General features: G+C 46.3%; 1 protein-coding gene across 1 annotated transcript in view; it reads right to left on the reverse strand.

Moving 5' to 3' along the window:
• Positions 1-19,164, reverse strand: part of CACNA1F (calcium voltage-gated channel subunit alpha1 F) — a 66,397-nt gene that overhangs the window by 34,263 nt on the left and 12,970 nt on the right. The window contains exons 6-18 of the mRNA XM_079958635.1: positions 18,808-18,960; positions 16,558-16,754; positions 16,346-16,449; positions 14,211-14,377; positions 12,172-12,249; positions 11,151-11,241; positions 8,284-8,310; positions 8,022-8,182; positions 5,997-6,222; positions 5,342-5,549; positions 3,151-3,271; positions 2,429-2,522; positions 2,101-2,158 (exon numbers count right to left, since the gene is read on the reverse strand). Of these exons, the coding sequence (XP_079814761.1) occupies positions 2,101-2,158; positions 2,429-2,522; positions 3,151-3,271; positions 5,342-5,549; positions 5,997-6,222; positions 8,022-8,182; positions 8,284-8,310; positions 11,151-11,241; positions 12,172-12,249; positions 14,211-14,377; positions 16,346-16,449; positions 16,558-16,754; positions 18,808-18,960 (1,685 nt within the window). The remainder of the gene's footprint in view (positions 1-2,100; positions 2,159-2,428; positions 2,523-3,150; positions 3,272-5,341; positions 5,550-5,996; positions 6,223-8,021; positions 8,183-8,283; positions 8,311-11,150; positions 11,242-12,171; positions 12,250-14,210; positions 14,378-16,345; positions 16,450-16,557; positions 16,755-18,807; positions 18,961-19,164) is intronic.

A 19,164-nucleotide genomic window follows, 5' to 3' on the forward strand; every position in this document is an offset into this window, starting at 1 on the left:
GGGGAGGGCAGTCTAAGCAACACCAATTCTTATATTAAAATAGATGTGTGGATGAGACACTCCTACTCCATTCCTACCAGAGCTTTTCTCCTCAGCCCATCACACTTTTACCATCAGAACAGTGCTGAGAGAACAGTGTGCTGAGCCTAACTCACCTTCATGGTCCTTTTGTTGTAAAAATTAGACCTCTCAGTTCCGCCTCATTTACTTCAGCCCTTTAAGGAGGAGCAGGGCAAGTTACCTCCATGCAACCTGTTGAGCCACTACAGCTCTCCACCATGTGACTAAAAGCTAGCAAGCCAGTTCACACATGCACACCTGGTTGAGGCCTGTGCTTACTAGAAATAGGCAGAAGAGGGCACTCTCTCAGAGGTTGAAGCAGACATGATGCAAAGGCCATAATTAAATCTCCAGGCCTTTCTTTGTCCTCCACCCCCTTAAAAGCAGCCACAGCAGTGGCTCCAGTTATCATAAGAGGTGAAGTGTTGGGTGTTTATCATTCCCCTGTGCCATTTTTTGATCTGACCACACTCCACTGAAGCTGTCATGAACCCCAGGGGTGGGAGTGGGGGATGGAGCTTTATGTACCTGGATGAAGCCTGTATTTGGGTGGAGGATAGAGGTAAAGGTAAAGGGACCCCTGACCATTAGGTCCAGTTGTGGCTGACTCTGGGGTTGTGGCGCTCGTCTCGCTTTATTAGCCGAGGGAGCCAGCATACAGCTTCCGGGTCATGTGGCCAGCATGACTAAGCCACTTCTGGCGAAACAGAGCAGCGCACGGAAACACCGTTTACCTTCCCACCACCTATTTATCACTTGCACTTTGGCATGCTTTCGAACTGCTAGGTTGGCAGGAGCAGGGACCGAGCAACAGTAGCTCACCCCATTGCAGGGATTCGAACCGCCTACCTTCTGAGCAGCAAATCCTAGGCTCTGTGGTTTAACCCACAGCACCACCCGCGTCCCTCTGGGTGGAGGATAGGGGGTCGTAATAGCTGTGTGTGTGGTGGGGGATGGAGAGTGGGGGGTTGCATGAAGGGGTGTTCGGTCTTGCAAGTCTTTGCCTGAAGTGGCACAGCCCAGAAACAGGCTGTGTTTCTTTACAGTGCAATCCTTACATCTGATCCATGCTGCTAGACAGGGTTAGGTTGAAGTGCCAATGACCTTCTGCAGGTGGCGACTTTTGGTACTCAGTAGGGTAGGAAGCTTCCACCAGTGGCAGATTGTGGAAATGCTCCAAATGGGTCTTAGCAGGCTACCAGGGGCTATACCTGTGGCACAGCAAAATCTGAAACAAAACCCCTTCTGCCCTTGCCAGCACCATGCAGAATCCATTCTGGCTTGTACTGGACAGGGGAGGAGGTGCTGGGTGTTTTCTCTTTTAGATTTGGCCATGCCACTGGCCAGCAGCCGCCAGCAGGGTTTCAAGTGCAGTGGTTGATCTGCCCTCCTGCTGCTCCCTGGGCAGAATTCGGATCGTTCTGTTAGTGAACTAGGCCATAAAGACACATAGAAATCAGCTGGCTAAGGCTGGTGGAAGTTGCAGACCAAAACCTCAGGAGGACATTGGATTGGCAAAAGCTGCCTTAGAAAGTGATAATAAACAGAAAGTTATATATCTATTAAAGGTAAAGGTACCCCTGCCCGTATGGGCCAGTCGTGTCCGACTCTAGGGTTGTGCGCCCATCTCACTTAAGAAGCCGCGGGCCAGCACTGTCCGGAGACACTTCCGGGTCACGTGGCCAGCGTGACAAAGCTGCATCTGGCGAGCCAGCACCAGTGCAGCGCACGGAAACGCCGGTACCTTCCCGCTATAAAGCGGTACCTATTTATCTACTTGCACTTAGGGGTGCTTTCGAACTGCTAGGTGGGCAGGAGGTGGGACCAAACGACGGGAGCTCACCCCGCTGCGGGGATTCGAACCGCCAACCTTTCGATCGGCAAGTCCTAGGCACTGAGGCTTTTACCCACAGCGCCACCCGCGTCCCGGTTATATATCTATTACTCATGTGGAATTGCTGCCTGCTGATCTGTGGGAGGGCTACTTGCATCTCTAGAAGCAACAAGGTCAAAAATGAAGGTCAGGGTTTCAGTTCTCACCTTCACATTTTTCTCTTCTTCTTTCTCATTGCTCTGCTCCCCCTCTGCTGGTGCCTCTCTGAATTGTGGCAGGGAAGAGGGGGAAAGATGAGAGTTATAGAAAAGGGTAGAAAGGAAATCTAGACTCTGCCTCAGGGGGAGGAGGACCCAAGGGGGAGGCGGGCTTCTTTAAATGTGCCCTTTCTTTCAGAACAAAATCATCAGAAGGAAGCCTTACAATGAGCAATTTAAAAACAATACAAATAAAAACAAAGCTAGAAACTGAGCAACATTTGGTCAGTTCACTTTCTTCTCCAACCTGCCCCCCCCCTTAGATTACAGTTCTCACTTTTCCTTGTGTTCCCCCTCCTTGGAGGTATTGATGTTGTCGCCATCTGCCAGATTGTCCACAGCAATGGCCAAGAAGACATTGAGCAGAATATCTGGGGTTGAAAGTTCAGAAAAATGTAACCTGATGCAATGGGGTAATAACCACCCCGAGTCAACACACCCTCAGGATGAGGGCTGTGCCCCCGTTAAAGACATGTGAACAGATTAATCATACGAGTTTTATTTGTTCATTCTAGCAATCAAATCTATATAAACTGTAAAAGCAATAGTTCTGAAAGAAGTTGTATACTATGATTTGCTGTTAGATTATGCACTAGTGTATCCTAGTCAGCACCCTCTTAGGAGAGGCATTTCATCCTGTGTGTGAGGGAAGTGAGAATGTCTCTTTCTAGATGATGCTCCTCATCTGCAGTTTCATAAGCATTTAAAAAGAATATATGCTGCCCAATCAAACCATGTATCCCAGCATTCACAGATGCAAATGCCCTTACTCCTGCTACCTGCCCTGTATCCGATCCCTATTTAAGCACTGCAGTAGCAACCACTATTCCATCCTAATGTAACCATGGGAAGGTCAGCTTGATTTCTAACTTCAGGGTCTGGAAAGGTGAGGACCTGAATTAAATTTGGGGGCCCGACTCAGCAATTTTTCATCAGCAATCTAGCAGCCTAGCATCAATCCTCTTGGACTATTAATCTTCACCGCCAATCAAAGGATACAGTTGCCGCAAATGAAGAGGATGATGAAATAGACACAGACCAGCATACCTGGGAAATAGGGGCCGCCATAGGCCATGATCCCATCATACATCACTGCATTCCAGTCCTCCCCTGTCAGAATCTGTGGCATGAGCAAAGGGAACAGCAAATATAATTAAGATAGTTCCACAATTAAATGTTGTTGTTTTTTAACTGCTTATTTAAAGTACTTATATGCCGCCCACCAATACATTTATCCCAATACATTTATTACAATGCAATTTAAAACAAATCAATAATAAAATCAATTAGAGGTAATAAATAATGTAATTAGCACAACACTCAACTCTACAGCAGTGTTCCTTGTGGTATTCCGGGGATGGGGAACTTGTGACACTCCAGATGAATGCAAGATAAATACTCACTGTCATATAATCATCCCGTAAACAAATCAGAATATGTGCTTAATAAAGACCAGACCCAAGACTTGCTCATACTTTCTCATCTTGCTGCTTTCCCCTGGGGAAAACCCACTCTTAGTGCTCAGTTGGAGCAAACAGCAATTTAAGTTTCCCCCAGACTGACATTTGCTCCAAGTTAAAGAGTGAGTTTTCCCTAGGAAAGGAAGAAGGGCAAAGAGAAAACTACTCGGTTGGACTCATGCTTTCTAGGCATGGGATAAACAGAAGTGTGGAAGAACCCTTTGTCTAACCACCAAGTAAATTTTGAGCAAGCAAATTAGGATGACTGTGAACAAACCAGTGAACAAACAAAACATTTATGTTAAATTCTTGGAAATATTTAGGGACTATGAGATAGTTCAGATTGTGAGCTTAAAATATAACAAAATAAAATATTCAGAAACAGTATAAACATGAGCCGATCTTTGTATATATCAGCTTCCTACCATCTGAATCTCTCTTGCTTATAGCCCCTAAATGGCTAGTAGCACCTTACTCTAAAGGAGCTGATAAGAACTTGGATCTTAGAATATGGTATCCTATTTTCAACTACTGAAATCTCAATACCTAGCCTCTGTAATATGGTAAGAAATGTTTCAGAACTATTGTTGCTTATCCTAGTGGGTATGCTTTATATTTTGATATCCATGTGTTATTAGAAGTATTTGTTTAGTAATAAAAATAGAAGATGAAAGCAAATATTCTCTTGTACCTGGTTACTGTTTCCAAAACCAAAATTGAACCTGACACAGTTTTAGGTATGCACTTTGTTAAAGTGCTTTTATCAGCTACAGGTGGTAAATTGGCAGTCTAGGGCTTCCAAAAGACTGTGATTATAAACTGAGAACACAAAGTCTAAATTCATGACACCATACATGTCTTTCTTTCCCTATCAACACTTAAAACCCCCAGAAAGCTAGGACCAGTCACAGTTTTGTGTTGCTTCTCCCACAGAATGTATAATTAATATTATTATAATTGTGGTGATGAGGTGGGGTAAACCAAGGCCTGTATTTTTAGAATTTTAGGGTCAGCTAAATTAGAAGTGATTATGGCATACAGATCTGAGGGCAAGAATTGAAAGCTTAATGGAGATTGAAAGGATCTCTTTATTTTTGCTGTGAAACCACTACACCCCAACTGTTTTACTTCTGGTGGGATATATTTCCCATTTTGGAGTCCCAACCAAGAAAAAAGAGAACTGAGGTGCAGAGGTTAATAGGGTTAAAAGCTCAGGTTGGCGCAGGGCAGCCTGCACACCTGCTCCTTCCTTATATGCAATTGGCCACAGAGCCAATATGAGCATACTAGTTTTGCCTCTCGTTCTGTAATGGATACCCATTAAAACTATAACATGTGATTCTATGGAACTTTAAGCTCTTTTTTCTTCTGTGCACCAGGGTCAACAACCCTTCAATTATTGAAGGGATCACACTGCTTCCTTGTACTGTTCTTTAAGTCTGTTTCAAGGACACAACTGAGTGGCTCCTAAGATCACCCATGAGTCATGGGAAGCTGCATTGACAGCTGTTGCCATTCCCTCCCTCTTGAACGTTTTTTTATAATAATAATAATAATAATAATAATAATAATAATAATAGTGGGATGGGGAAGTTGACAGGATTGGGATCCAGGTGGGAAATAAGGGGCTTCAACCATTTGTCCCTTACATAGCCCAGTCCCCAGTAAGCACCCAAACCTGTTGAAGGCTGGTCCCAGCCACCCCACTTGTACCCCATGTGCGTTTTTACCTGGAAGACTGTGAGCAAGGCCTGGGGGAACGTGTCAAAAGTACTGCGCTTGGTCTGGGTCTCATCAAAGTTGAACTTGCCCCCAAAAAGCTGCATGCCCAGCAATGAGAAGATGATAATGAAGAGGAAAAGCAAGAGCAGCAAGGACGCGATGGACTTCATGGAGTTCAGCAAGGAGGCCACGAGGTTGCTCAGCGAGGCCCAGTGCCTGGAAAGCAAACCAGGGATGGATAAATGGGTCGAGGGACTTGGGGCAATTCAGCTCACAGGTAAGAACCAGCACTACTAGAATAGGGATGGGGAAACTGGCCTCGCTGGCCTCCACCTCTCACCAGGCCCTGCTAGGATGGCCAATGGTCAAGGGACAATGGGAGCTGTACTCCAACAACATCTGCAGGGCAACAGGCTCCCCTCCCCTGATGTAGAGGAAGCAGATGTAAATTGATCTTAGCTTCTGAGGGAAGAGGCTAATATAAGTGCAATAAGTACATACTGACCACTTGCCTAGGGTTCTATAGTAATATATCTTCAAGCCATAAGCAAATCAACCTGAATTTTCTAGCAGGCAACCACCTTGAATTAAGCTAACCCTGAGTGCATGCCCCAGCCCTAAGCAATGCCACCCAATCACCCATGACTACGACCACCACCTGACCTGGTGACTTTGAAGATCCGTAAGAGGCGGACACAGCGAAGCACAGAGATCCCAAGAGGTTGCATGATCTCAAACTCTACCAAGACAGTCTCCAGGATTCCACCACATACCACAAAACAATCAAAGCGGTTGAAGAAGCTGACAAAATAGGCCTGTAGTCCCAGGCTGTACATCTTCAACAGCATCTCCATGGTGAACAGTGATAACAGTACTTTGTTAGCATAAGCTGTAGCAAGAAAGAGTAGAGGGTCAACAAGAGGTATGTGGGACAGCCTTATGCTCCTAGTCCTCAATGTTAATTAAGTACCACACAGTACACTGGGTGTCAGACGGACTGGAGGACAGATGCTTTTTCACAGTTTCCATCTGCAAAGTGGGAATAATATGTTGAAGACTCAAAATATTTTGAGCTGGACGAAAATGGCAGAGCAGAGAGGAGTAAATGGAGACTCCTCAGCTCTCCATTTGACCATCTTCTGCACTTCCCTGTTGATCCTTCTCTACAGAGTAACTCACATATACAAGGCACTTTGGAATGGATGGGGATGAGATCAGCTGCCCAAGTATTTTTCAGCAAGCCTACAAGTTCAAAACAGGGATGGTCAACTGGTAACCCGCAAACTAGACTGACCAAGCAGCTGTAGGATTTATATCATGCACTTCCAAACAATTCATGCATATCAGCTCAAGTATGTGCAATTTCAATATTCTCAGGGACCATATCATTTGTTCCCCAGATATCAGTCCATCCAGAGGTAGGAAATCCACACAGATGTGTAAGCGGTCATGCTCCATATCAAAGCTGGTGTCAGTTAGGATTTCCAGTTATGAAGCACATGTGCTCAGGGCAGGCAATGCATTGCATACAAACATATGCAGTTACATATTACATACTTGGCACAGATAAATCTAAAGAGAGGAATGTAAAATATCTGAATATCTGTGTTTCTTATGGCTTGGACATGTTTTTGTTTTACACGCCTTCTGAATAGTTTCTATCCAAGAGGTCTGATTGCACTAAACAATGATCTCAGGGCCAGTTGTAAGAAATAGCAAGCAGTGAGTAGTAAGGAATGAGATAGGTTTTAGGTTATGCTATGCTTCTAATAGGTTGTGTTATATTCTGGATTATGTATGTTTTAATAGATTATGTCTGAATAGGATGAGAGTGTTGGAGATACGTGCAAATGTGTATGTGAATCCGGTCTTGGGTGTTTGATTTTCGTTGTTGTGTATACTGCGTATATACGGACAATGACAATAAATTTATCTAAATCTAAACTGTGGGCAAAGTTTTTGCTATGTCTTGGTAAAGGTTTGTTAGGGCAGGAAAGAGCCAGATAAAATTGCCTTACAATAGGGATGGAGAAACGGTGCCCCTTGAGGCATCAGTGGGCTCCCTTTACCCCCCCCCCCCGCCCCCAGCCAGCACATGCTGCCCAGTGTCAGGTCACGGATGATGGAAGTTAAAAGTCCAGAGGATCATGGTTCAGCCACTCCTGCTACAGAACAAGAACAGTAGATGGCAGTCAAGAATTTCTAAACCAGTGTGTGGTTTTGTTTAAGAGAAATGGAACAACCGAATTTTGTTTCCCCCCAAAATCCATAGTTGGGGAAGGGAGGCAACAATCCCACCCCCACCTCAGCCAATTGTATATTAAAAATTAATTCAAAACCATGTTCCTGCTTCTCAGTCCTGACCACAATCACTAAGCTACCCTCTTAGGCCACATCCATACCATATCCACTTTAAACAGCAATGGTGCTCCAAAGAATCCTGGGAACTGTAGTTTGTTAAGAGTGTGGGGAGTTGCTAGGTGACCCCTGTTCCATCACAGAGCTACAATTTCCAGAGTGGTTTAACAGTCAATCCCCCTTCCCAGCGAACTCTGTTTAAAGTGGCATGATACTGCTTTAAATGCATAGTGCAGATGGGCCTTAGAGGCTCTCCCTGCTCTGCACTAACTCCTGGACAATACTCCCTTGCTGGCACTTGTATACATTCCCTGTGTCTTGCAACCCTACCTTGGATTTGCGTGAGCCAATCAGGCTGATTGTAATGCTCAGAGGCAATTGTGAGAGTGTTGAGAAAGACAAGGAGCAGGACCATCCAGTAGAAAGAGACAGATTTGACAGCCAGGCGACATTTCTTCCGGAAGAGACGGTTGATGCGTCGCACTCGGCGGCTGCAGCAGAGGGGGGATGGCAGGGGGACAGATATCACTGATGAGAGGCAGAGAGCAGGAGAGCACTGGGCAGAGGGGAAGGCAACTTTCATTCTACTCACCCAAATTTGGTCTTGGAGAGCTTGCCTCTGTGGAAGACAGGAGAAATTCAACAAGAAAATTAAACACAGCTCTCTCTCAGCTGCAGTTGAAAGCTGAGAAATTACAAATTGATCAAAGATACAGGGGCAGCAGTTCTTAGAGGAGGCTCACAGACACTGTCAGCATTTCATATTTCACAGATATCCCAAACCCAAATTAGGGCTGCCAGATGGCACCCCCCCCCCGACATTTTATTTATTGATTTATTTTGCTAGCCTTTATGCTACACCTTTAACTGCAACCTGACAGGCAGAAATGAAGCAGATAGAAAATGTCTCCCATCACTGCATCTTCATGCCAAGAAAAGATTGCAGGCAAGGACACTAAAAAATAGCCTATCTCTTTCTGTTTCTACTATCAGATAGTAAATATAGGACCGTCGCTAGAAGAATCACCTTCTAAAGTTGTCTCAGCTTTACCGCAGTTGCTCAGTTTTATGATCTGGGCTGGAATCTGACCTTCTTGTAAGCACTGGGTTAAGCCACGGTCACAGAGGTTAAAGCAACAATCAAGAGTTGGGACAGCCCAACAATGTGTCTCCCCCTCTGCCCATCTCTATTCTGCCCTACCCTAGCAATTATTTTCTCATGTTCAGCTGCCAGGGGTGCCCCTACTATGAGGCAAGATGAGGCAGTTGCCCGAGAAAGCATATTTTGAGTGCTATCAAGGGAGAAAGAGTGGGACAGCGGGTGGTAACTAGACCTGCCAACGGAAGCCACTGCAAGGGCTTCTGCTTTTCTTCCCCTCGCCTCCCCCCATTCCTCCCTCCTCCCCGCCAAATTGGCTTCAGCAGAGATCAGGATAACCCCCAGAACAGTGTACAGGGGGACAAGAGGGCAGATTATTCCACCAGGCAAGCAGGAATGCTTGCACTGACAGAGTAATCTGCTTAGCATTATTCTGAATTCCTCCCAGCAAGAAGCAACATATGGGACCCAATCCACTTGGACTTTCTCATGTGCAAATCTTACTAAAATGAATATAAGCTGCTGAAGAGCACTGATAAACTGTGCCATGTTAAGTCACAGCGGCAAAAGAACTGTGTCATGTTTAATTTGAGGGCCTAAAAATGCCTTAGACTGGTTACATTCTTGGCAAGACACACTTGCCCTTCAGTGATGATTTGGGCACCATTACAAAGCACTCTTGCCTGAAAGGAGAGGACACACTGTGGTAAACAGGAGGAAGTGGTTACAGTGGCGTAGCGTGGGGGGTGCAGGGGGGCCCGGCCGCACCGGGCGCAACATCTGGGGGTTAGGGTTAGGGATAGGGTTAGGGGGCGCAAATCCAGGGTTAGGGGGCGCAAATTACTTGCCTTGCCCCGGGTGCTGACAACCCACGCTACGCCACTGAGTGGTTAGCAATGTAGGTTAGGTTCACACTATGAAGCTCTTTCTAGGCTTATTTTAAACCTAGAATCAAAGCTATCTGGATGGTAAAGTTGCAGCTTCTCTACATTTGCCCATACAGTGGTGCCCCGCAAGACAAACGCCTCGCAAGAGGGAAAACCCGCTAGAAGAAAGGGTTTTCCGTTTTGGAGGTGCTTCGCAAAACGAATTTCCCTATGGGCTTGCTTCGCAAGACGAAAATGTCTTGCAAGCTCCTGCGGGGGTTTTTCCCTCCCCCCCCCTTTTCCTAAGCCCTAAACCGCTTATCAGCTGATCCGCTAAAAGCCGCTAAACCGCTAATAGCGCTAATCTGTCAATGGGCTTGCTTCGCAAGACGAAAAAACCGCTATACGAAGAGCCTCACGGAACGGATTAATTTCGTCTTGCGAGGCACCACTGTAGTCTTGTTTTCAGCACACTGAGCTAATTCGCTCAGCTGCCTAGCTGCCACTGCTGCTCTACCACTCCTCCATCTCTTCTATTTTACACGGAGTATGTGATGTCACTGTGGTACTCAGCCTCCTTCATTCAGCATGGAAACAGAGGAGGAGGCAGAGTGGTGCAGCAGCACACAAGCATTGGCAGAGAGGATAACTGTCAGAGCATCTCAGCAGCAGTGCCCACCTGCCTTCTTGCTTGTCAGCCCACCCACTTTACTTCATGCAAGACCACCTGCCCAGGTGACTGAGCCCAGACTAGACCTGGAAGAAGAGGGTAGCAGCAACAGGAGTGCCTTCTATAAGCTTCAGCTGGTGGTGGCCCAGCTGTGCCTCTAACTTCTGTTGTCTACACTCTGGTAACCTCTGGGTTAGATTACTGCAATACATTATATGTGGGACTGCCTCTGAGGATGGTTCAGAAACTTCTGCTGGTGCAGAATTCAACAGCCAGGTTGCTCATTGAGGCAAGACGATTTGAGCATATAATGCCAATCCTGGCCTGACTGCACTGGCTGAGAGGTTCTGGGGTCAATTCAAAGTGCTGTTTTTTACCCACAAAGCCTTAAAGAGCTCAGGACCACAATACCTCAAGGACCATCTCTCCCCATATGAAGTGACCCAGACCCTGCAACCATCACCAGAGGCCATTCTTTGTGTGCCTCCACAGAAAATCCAGAGGGTGGCAACATGAAAGCAGACCTTTTCTGCAGTGGCTCCCCATTTGTGGAATGCTCTCCCCAGGGAGGCTCGCCTGGTGTCATCATTATTTAGGCGCCAGGCAAAAACGTTCCTCTTCTCCTAGGCCTTGGCATTTAAAATTGGGGGCGGGGTACTGTTTTTGTTTGTTAATACATTATGTAATTTTGTGGGTGGGGTTTTGTTTTTTTTTGTAAACTCCCCTGTGAGTCAACCCCAACCCAAAGAAACTGAAAATGTAACATTACTGTACTAATCCATTCTGCCCTCCCTCCCTTTGACTAAGGAAACTCACAAACTCACAAACACACATCGCAGCAATTGTTCTGGTGATGCTCTTCCTCCCCAACATTCTCCGTATTCACTGAGGTGGTTTCACTGGCAGGGAGGCTGGCTGGGGAGAGAGAAAAGCAAGTGGGATTTTCAAAAACAGCACAAACCACATTAAAGTCAGTGTTGTGGCATTAAAACCACAACACTGACTTCCCTTCAGCATCATGAATGTGACACTGGTCACATTCATCATAAGAGTAGGTTGAAAGTTTGAAAAGTTAAAATTTTGGCTGAATTAATGAAATAAAGCAAACTGCCTTTTTTTCAATTGCTACCACCTTTGTTGCAGTGACAGTGGTGCTGAAATTCCCAGCTGCCATTGGCTGGGGCCACCATTTTGCTTTCCCCATAATGTCCTTGTGAGTGATGCATGTCATCATGTGACATTATTCCAGGGGAATTATAGGGGGGCGGGAATGGCATCTGCCAACAGCTGTCCACTGGGAGCAGCATAATGCAGACCAGAGGGAGGAGGGAGTCCGTCTCCGAGACAGAAAATTCACTGGACTCCAAAACATCCCACAACATGAGCTCAGCCCAACACAATAAATTCATTTTTGTTGTTGTTGTTCCCAAATGTACTTCTAAGGCTGAATACAAAAATGTTTTTTTTAAAAGTAAGAAGTAGTTTGAAAAAGCCTTCTCTTCCAATGGTGTACACATACTGCCACCTCTTATTAAACAAGTTTTGCAGGTGTTCGAAACAATTCAAAAAACTGCTTATCAAGAGGCAAAAATCAGGAAATGTGTAACCATATTAAGCTTTTTCAAACTGCATTCAACTTTGGAAGACAAAAACCTGTCTCCAGCTTAAGCATGAAGATGGATGTAACATAAAAAGAAAATATGAATGAAATCAAAGTAGGCTGTGGATGAAGCATAGGTGGGGGATTGGACAGAAATACATAATACGTTTTGAATATATATTTTTCTGCTTAGCTCTTAAAGAGAATGAAACATGGCTACTTATGGAAGAAAATGAGGAAATTACTGTGGGTGTCGGTGGAGTGACTGCTGTATCTGAACCATTTCTTCTTCTTCTTTTCCGTCAGGTCCGCCACAGTCACGCCTTCCATAGCAAGGCAGGGATGAATGACAGGGTGGAGGGATGAATAGGAAAGGAAATAATTTAGGGAAAGGGGTAAATGAATGAAGAATAACAAACTAATGTGAGTTACATAACAAAGACAATGGAGAAAAGTGGACAAGTTTCTCTCGTTCTCTTCAGATTGCTTTTTCTTATGTCAAAGTTGCCAAGATTAAACAAAGAAGCAAGGGCTCCTCCACCCCCGATTTGCACTTCCTAGTACTGAAAGCTACAGGGGCAGACTTGCCCTTTCCACACTTCGGCTGATACTGTGCTTTCTGGGGATCCAGGGGCGAACGAAGGCATAGGGACACCCGGGGCGGGGCTAAGCGGGTGCATGTGTGGCGTCGCTACGTACGACGCATGCACTGTATGCAGCGATGCCGCACATGCGCAGTACATAGCAGTTTGCCAGCGGTGCCGCTCCAGCACTGTACGGATGGCGCCAGGATCCTCTGCTCGCGGCTGCAGCCGCAAACAGAAGATCCTCCACATGTGGCTGTGTGATGGCTGCTTGCACAGCGGCGGCAGTGCAAGCCCCCGCAGGGTGCCTTCTTGTCACCCCCCCCCAAGACAGGGCACCTGGGTTAAACGGAAAAACGGGGCACTAAAATGGTGCTGATTGAAAAGGCAACATGTCGTTTTTAATTCTAAAAAAGTAAATTTTCGCTAGAGAACTTTTTCCTCATTTATCTATTTATATAGCTCTGTCTAAAATAGACATAAGGAAACAACAAAGGAGGGGGATGGAGGCAGTGGGAAGCAGGGGAAACACTTGTGATTGTTTTCATTACACGTACCTGTGCTGTTTTTCTAGAAAAAATGGTGCTAGTACTTACCATGAATGCCTTCCTTGTTTTCTTATAATGGCTATGGCACCCACCTGAGAGGTGCCGGAACTAAGTTCCTGTGAGTTCTGGTTTAAAAAAAGCCCTGATATATACTTTGCCTTAATTACAATAGGTCCATGCTTTAAAGCTCTGTGTCTGAGCTCTCTCTCTCTCTCTTGCGCCAAAGCTTTCCCTGTGAAAACCCACTCTTTACTGCTGAATTGGAGTAAATGGCAATCTGCTGAAAACCTGCATTGCTTCAGCTTTAAAGAGCAGGTTTTCACAAGGAAACCTATGCCTGGAAAGAGCAGGGCTAAAGGTAAGTGTGGGTAAGCCCCAGTTGGAGCAGACTGGGACTCCTCAAGTTGCCTCCATTTCTGAGAGGGTAGTCAGAGAGGCAGAAGGGTGAAAGGACCAAGATTCTCCAAATTTGTCCTCAGCTGACTGGGGAGGCAATACAGATGAGCTGAATAGGAGACTCATAAATATCTGTCTACTCACAGTGCTGACCTTAGTTGCTCTTACCACTTGCTCAGTGACCCCAAAGTAACTAATGAGGTCCCAATGAACTAATTAACTCAGTGCCAGGGGTTTTACCCTTGGAACTCTCTTCCATTTTCCCTTGCTGCAAATTATAGCCATGGGGAAGGGTACGCACAAGTAAAAGCATGCTACTAATTGGCCAATTCTGGGCATTGCTGAAGGAAAGAGCACAACCCCTGTATCCCTTCCCTCAGCAAAAGGCAGAGGGAGAAAAATAAAGAGACAGAGGGATCGGCCTGGCCTGCCCTTCTGTTCTGCTCCTGCCATCCAGTCGTGTCCCCGACTGCCAGATCCACCTGCTTCCCCAGTAGGTACACGGCATCCGGCTCCCCTCCCTCCTCTCCACAAGAAGGATCCCTTCCCCAGCTGCCAGCTTGCTCAGGTTCTCACTAATCTTGCATCGCTGCTGCTTGGATTGATTCCTCTCTAATCCCCTCACCCAGAGCTGCCACAAGGCCCAGATGGTAGCATCCAGGCCACTGACTAAACTGTCCCCTCCTTCAGCAGGGCACTGTTCTCTGGCAAAGCAGGGCTAGGAAGCTGGCAGCGGGTGGCAGGCGGAGCCCTTACGAGTGTGCTTCTCATCTGCCTCGTCCCCTTCCTCGTCAGGCTCGATGTCTTCGGCCTGCGTGATCCAATCCAAATAGCCCTTCAGGTCTTCCTCCATCTGCTGCTTCTCCCGTAACTTTTGGAAGTCACCCCGGGCCTTTGCCTTCTCTCGCTCCTTGGAAAATTCTCTGTGGGGAGAAATGGGTCAAATTAGCCGCACAGGCCAGCTTAGCCATCTGCTGAAAGACACCTACTGGTGCAAAGCCCGCCTGCCAGTAGCACAGCCTTTGATCCAGCTGGTTGTCATGTGTTTGGCACAGCCGGAAAGCTCTCTGGGTGCTTAAGGGACACACAGGGCTGAATCAAAACATCAGAAAGTCAGAGCAGGGAATGAGAAATTAAGTACAAGCTCCCACCTACCTCCACAAACATATAATACATACACTCCAATGTCAGGATCATCCACACGCCAGCTACCCACAGATCTGGCCCCCTCAGCTAGGCCACAGATGTCACAGGCAGACAGCGAACAGAAAATACACCACAGATGGTCAACCTGTGACATGGGGTTATGACAGTTCATGGCACTTCTGAACCACTCCTGAAATCTGCAGCACTCCTGGCTATGGCATACGAGAGTCAGGCCTGAATTCTTGCCTGACATGCTAATTCTGCACTGCTCTGCTCTACAGATCCATAGATTAGAGGCAAAACCATAACAAGGCACAGGGTGACAAAAGAGCAGCCCTGCGAGATCAGACCAAACGCCCATCTAGGGCAGCATTTTGTTCTCACAGAGGCCAGCCAGATGCTTATGGAGATTCCACAGCAGGACATGAGCACAACAGCACTTTCCCACTCATGGATCCCAAACCTGTGAGGTAGATTAGGCTGAGAGACAGTGAATGGCCCAAGGTCACCAAGTGAGCTTCATGGCCGAGTGGGGACTAGACCGTTGCTCTTCCAGGTCTTAGTCCAACACTCTAACCACCATACCACTCGGGGTCTCTATTATAACGTCTAATGCTTTGGGCATGGCTTGTGTCACACTCAAGGCTGCCCCAAGACATTTTGGAACCTGCAGTGAATCACAAAATAGTGCCTCCACTCTGGCCAGGAAAGAAGGGGTGAGTGAAGATCTACATCTGGAACAATGGGGAGGGGGAGATCTATATCAGGAACAAGAGTTGGAAGAGACCAGCAGCACCTCCTGTTTGCAAAGAGGCTGCAGTAGAGGCAGCACTGGCAGTGGGGGGGGGGCAGCAATCATTGCACACACTAACTTGCATATGCTAGGCTAAAAGATATCATACCAACTCATGGTTCACGCTAACCAGTTAACTACACAAGAGATGTCATGGTTTAGAGAGGTGGTCTACTACCATTTCCCGTTTTATCAGTACTCAAGTTTATAACTTCACTCTACTAGGTGTGTCTTTGAGAAGGTAAGCAACCATTGTAAACTATGCTTTCTTAATTCAGATATCAGACTAAACCATAGTTAACAAATATAGTACCGGTACTTCAAACCAAGTTTTCTGGTTTTGGTTTGCCCAACAATAGTTTGTCAATTTAGACATCACACAATACCATAATTACATTTTCTGGTTTTATTTTATGTCCTTCCTACCCTCTTTTTGCTTATGCTTCATTCTTCCTATCTGACTGTGAACCCATGGGAATGGGTTTGTTCCCTCACACCCCGTGTGGGGCTAACATTACTTTAAGCACCCAATGAATGAATCATAACAATTCCACGATTCATGCAAGCAAGTTAAACTACATGCTACCATGAAAAACCAAATACAGTATAGAATCACTACTATTAGACTTGTGAGGTGGAAAGTGGGTGGCAGTGCAGAATCTTTCCCACTAAAATATAACCATTTGATACTGCAAATGAGCAAAATAAATTCAACAGATATTACAAAGTACAAATGCAACCCATGCTACCTTTGGCAGATTCTGGATCTCTCACAGAAGTCACCTCCCCATTTGAATGCTGGTGGAACCATTTTGTGTGAATGGTTACATGCTATCTATTTATCCAGCTTTCCAGCTACCACATGTATGTAGGCACAAGAAGCAGCCCCCAAAGGCATCCCAGAAATACACTGGCTGATTCACATGCTATACTCACTCCAAATCCGACTTACCCACTCAGCACACCCAAAACCAGATTGAGCACGAAGAAGGAGCCAAAGATGACAAGGCTGACAAAGTAGAGCCAGGGCAGCTCGTGACCCATTGCATCCTGCATCTGGAGTAGAGAGAGGGACAATAAGCAGAAAATTATATGGATTGCTCTGTATGAGCCATTGGCAGTGCTGCTCCCCCCCCCCCCCACCAGTAGAGGAAGCTGCCTCACCCAGTAGAGCACATCGGTCCAACCTTCCATGGTGATGCACTGGAAGACAGTCAGCATGGCAAAAAAGAAGTTGTCGAAGTTGGTGATGCCACCATTGGGTCCTTCCCACTTCCCACGGCACTCACTATTGTTCGTCAAGCATTCCCGGCCATGCCCAGAGAAGGCACAAGGTGATGGGTCCTCCTCAGCCTCCAGGTCTGCAAGGGATGCAGAGATTTTTTTTTTGGGGGGGGGGGTGGACGGACAGGGAGAAGAGTGACAGGTTCATTCTAGTGCTGAACCAAACTATGTTTCACAAACATCTGCATATCTCTCAAAATGTGCCCTGTATTTCCAACACCCCCACCCCCAAATACTAAAACATACACACACCAAAAATTCACTTGATAGTTCAATATTCTTTTAACATTTAGACAATTAAGCATATCAGTAGACAGCTTTTAAAATCCAGTCATGCATTTATGTTGCTGAAAATGAAACTGGCTATTTGGGTTAGAATCATAGAATTGTAGAGTTGGAAGGAATTCTGAGAGTCATCTAGTCCAACCCCCTGCAGTGCAGGAATATGCAGGTGGCCTGGATGGGGATCAAACCCAAGGCCTTGGCGTTATCAGCAACACACACTATCTAACTGAGCTAAGAGAGGTTGCATGTGTAGAGGTTGGAGCACCCACAATTGCCTAACCTTGACTCCCATAGGTTCAGGTCGGGGGTCACAAGCAAGAATCATAGAATCATAGAGTTGGAAGAGACCACAAGGGCCATCGAGTCCAACCCCCTGCCAAGCAGGAAACACCATCAGAGCACTCCTGACATATGGTTGTCAAGCCTCTGCTTAAAGACCTCCAAAGGAGGAGACTCCACCACACTCCTTGGCAGCAAATTCCACTGTCGAACAGCTCTTACTGTCAGGAAGTTCTTCCTAATGTTTAGGTGGAATCTTCTTTCTTGTAGTTTGGAACCATTGCTCCGTGAGAGACTTCAGCCAGGAGATAGAAGCAAAACAGTGGCCTGTAGGCCTGATCTTTATTGTTGCAAGACTTCCCACCACCACAAAGACGAAGCAGCCAGAAGCCCCAAACAATGGTTACATCAGTTTTAAAAGTTTCCCATAATACATTTCCAGAAGCATCATCAAGACATCGTAGATACATCACAGAAAAGGTGTGGTCACATGTAGAACCTGAGATCCAGGAATGTACCTGTCAATCAAATATATTCTTTCACAGTACAAACTCCTTGCAAAGGTCCTGAAGACAGACATGACTGTACATCTCAGGGATTATGGTGGGCTCACTAACCCCTCCCTTTATACCTCACTTTCCTGGGTCCTAAATGTCATTGGAACTGAGACTGATACAATGAGTAATTTCTTATGGCTTTCTAAAGTTTTCTCATTGAGCCAGTACGTAGATACATTTACCAGTGAATTACTACATTTGGTATTGACACTTCCCCTGTTTTCCTTTGTTGGAGGCCTGAGGCTCTGTGGGGAGTCGTGGGCACCTTCTGCAAACTCTGCTGTTATTCCTTTTCTCAACATTAGGGACTGCTGCCAGGGATCTGGAGCCTCTGACCAAACAGGCACCTTGCGAATGGAGCTTTGAACCCAAATGAATGAGGTTTTGATAATGTGCAGTGAAGACTCCCTGTTCTTGCCTCCTGATGAGGCAAGGCTCGGGGGAGGGGTCTCTCAACCTCTCCTATCAGTGGCGTAGCATGGGTTGTCAGCACCTGGGGCAAGGCAAGTAATTTGCGCCCCTTAACCCGTGGCTTTTAGCAGGGGTCAGAGAGCTGCGAGTGCGAGCGCGCCCCACACCCAGATGTTGCGCCCGGTGCGGCTGGCCCCCCCTGCACCCCCCACGCTACGCCACTGTCTCCTATTAAATTTCCCTGTAACACATGAAACTCACTATGTAGCTCCTGATCACATTGTGAAAGGCTCTTTCAAGTTTATAACAACAGCAGCAACAAAGCAGCAGATGATGATAAAAGATAGCTGCAAATAGGTATGAAAAAATGCTTGAAAGTGAAGCCTTTCACATTCTTCAGAACTGCAGCTCTCACACTGAAAACTGAATTCAACAGAAATTCATCCCAGTAGTGCTATTCCCCATTCTGGAAGGAAGGAGTAGGATTATTCCCTACAGTTCATTTGCACACACTTGGATTGGTCTCTCTCCCTAAAATTTAACATTTCTGGAGGCAAGAATGATCTACATACCTCCCCCCACACTTGCAGAACTATACCTGAACCAACGATGAAGCAGGTCTTGTGCATGCGGCCGATAAAGAGCTCCAAGCCAATGATAGCATAGATGATGATGACGAAAAGGACAAGCAGCGCAATGTGCAGGAGGGGCACCATGGCTTTCATGATAGAGTTCAAGACAATGTGCAGGCCTAGTTGGTGGAGAGGATTCAGAACATGGTGTTAACTTTGCAGAAGCATGATGAGCAGTGCTGCAGCATGCAGCGCAATCACAACTGGCCATGTATACAGGGGCACATGGCTGCAGGTGGAGAGCTCAGTCTCAGGAGCAGAATACAACCAGAAGGGGTGGAGGATTCTCCTTCACAACACAATGAACATTTGTAGAGAACCTG

Source organism: Podarcis cretensis (genome assembly GCF_951804945.1).
Source record: "Podarcis cretensis genome assembly, chromosome: 17".
Classification (NCBI taxonomy): Eukaryota; Metazoa; Chordata; class Lepidosauria; order Squamata; family Lacertidae; genus Podarcis; species Podarcis cretensis.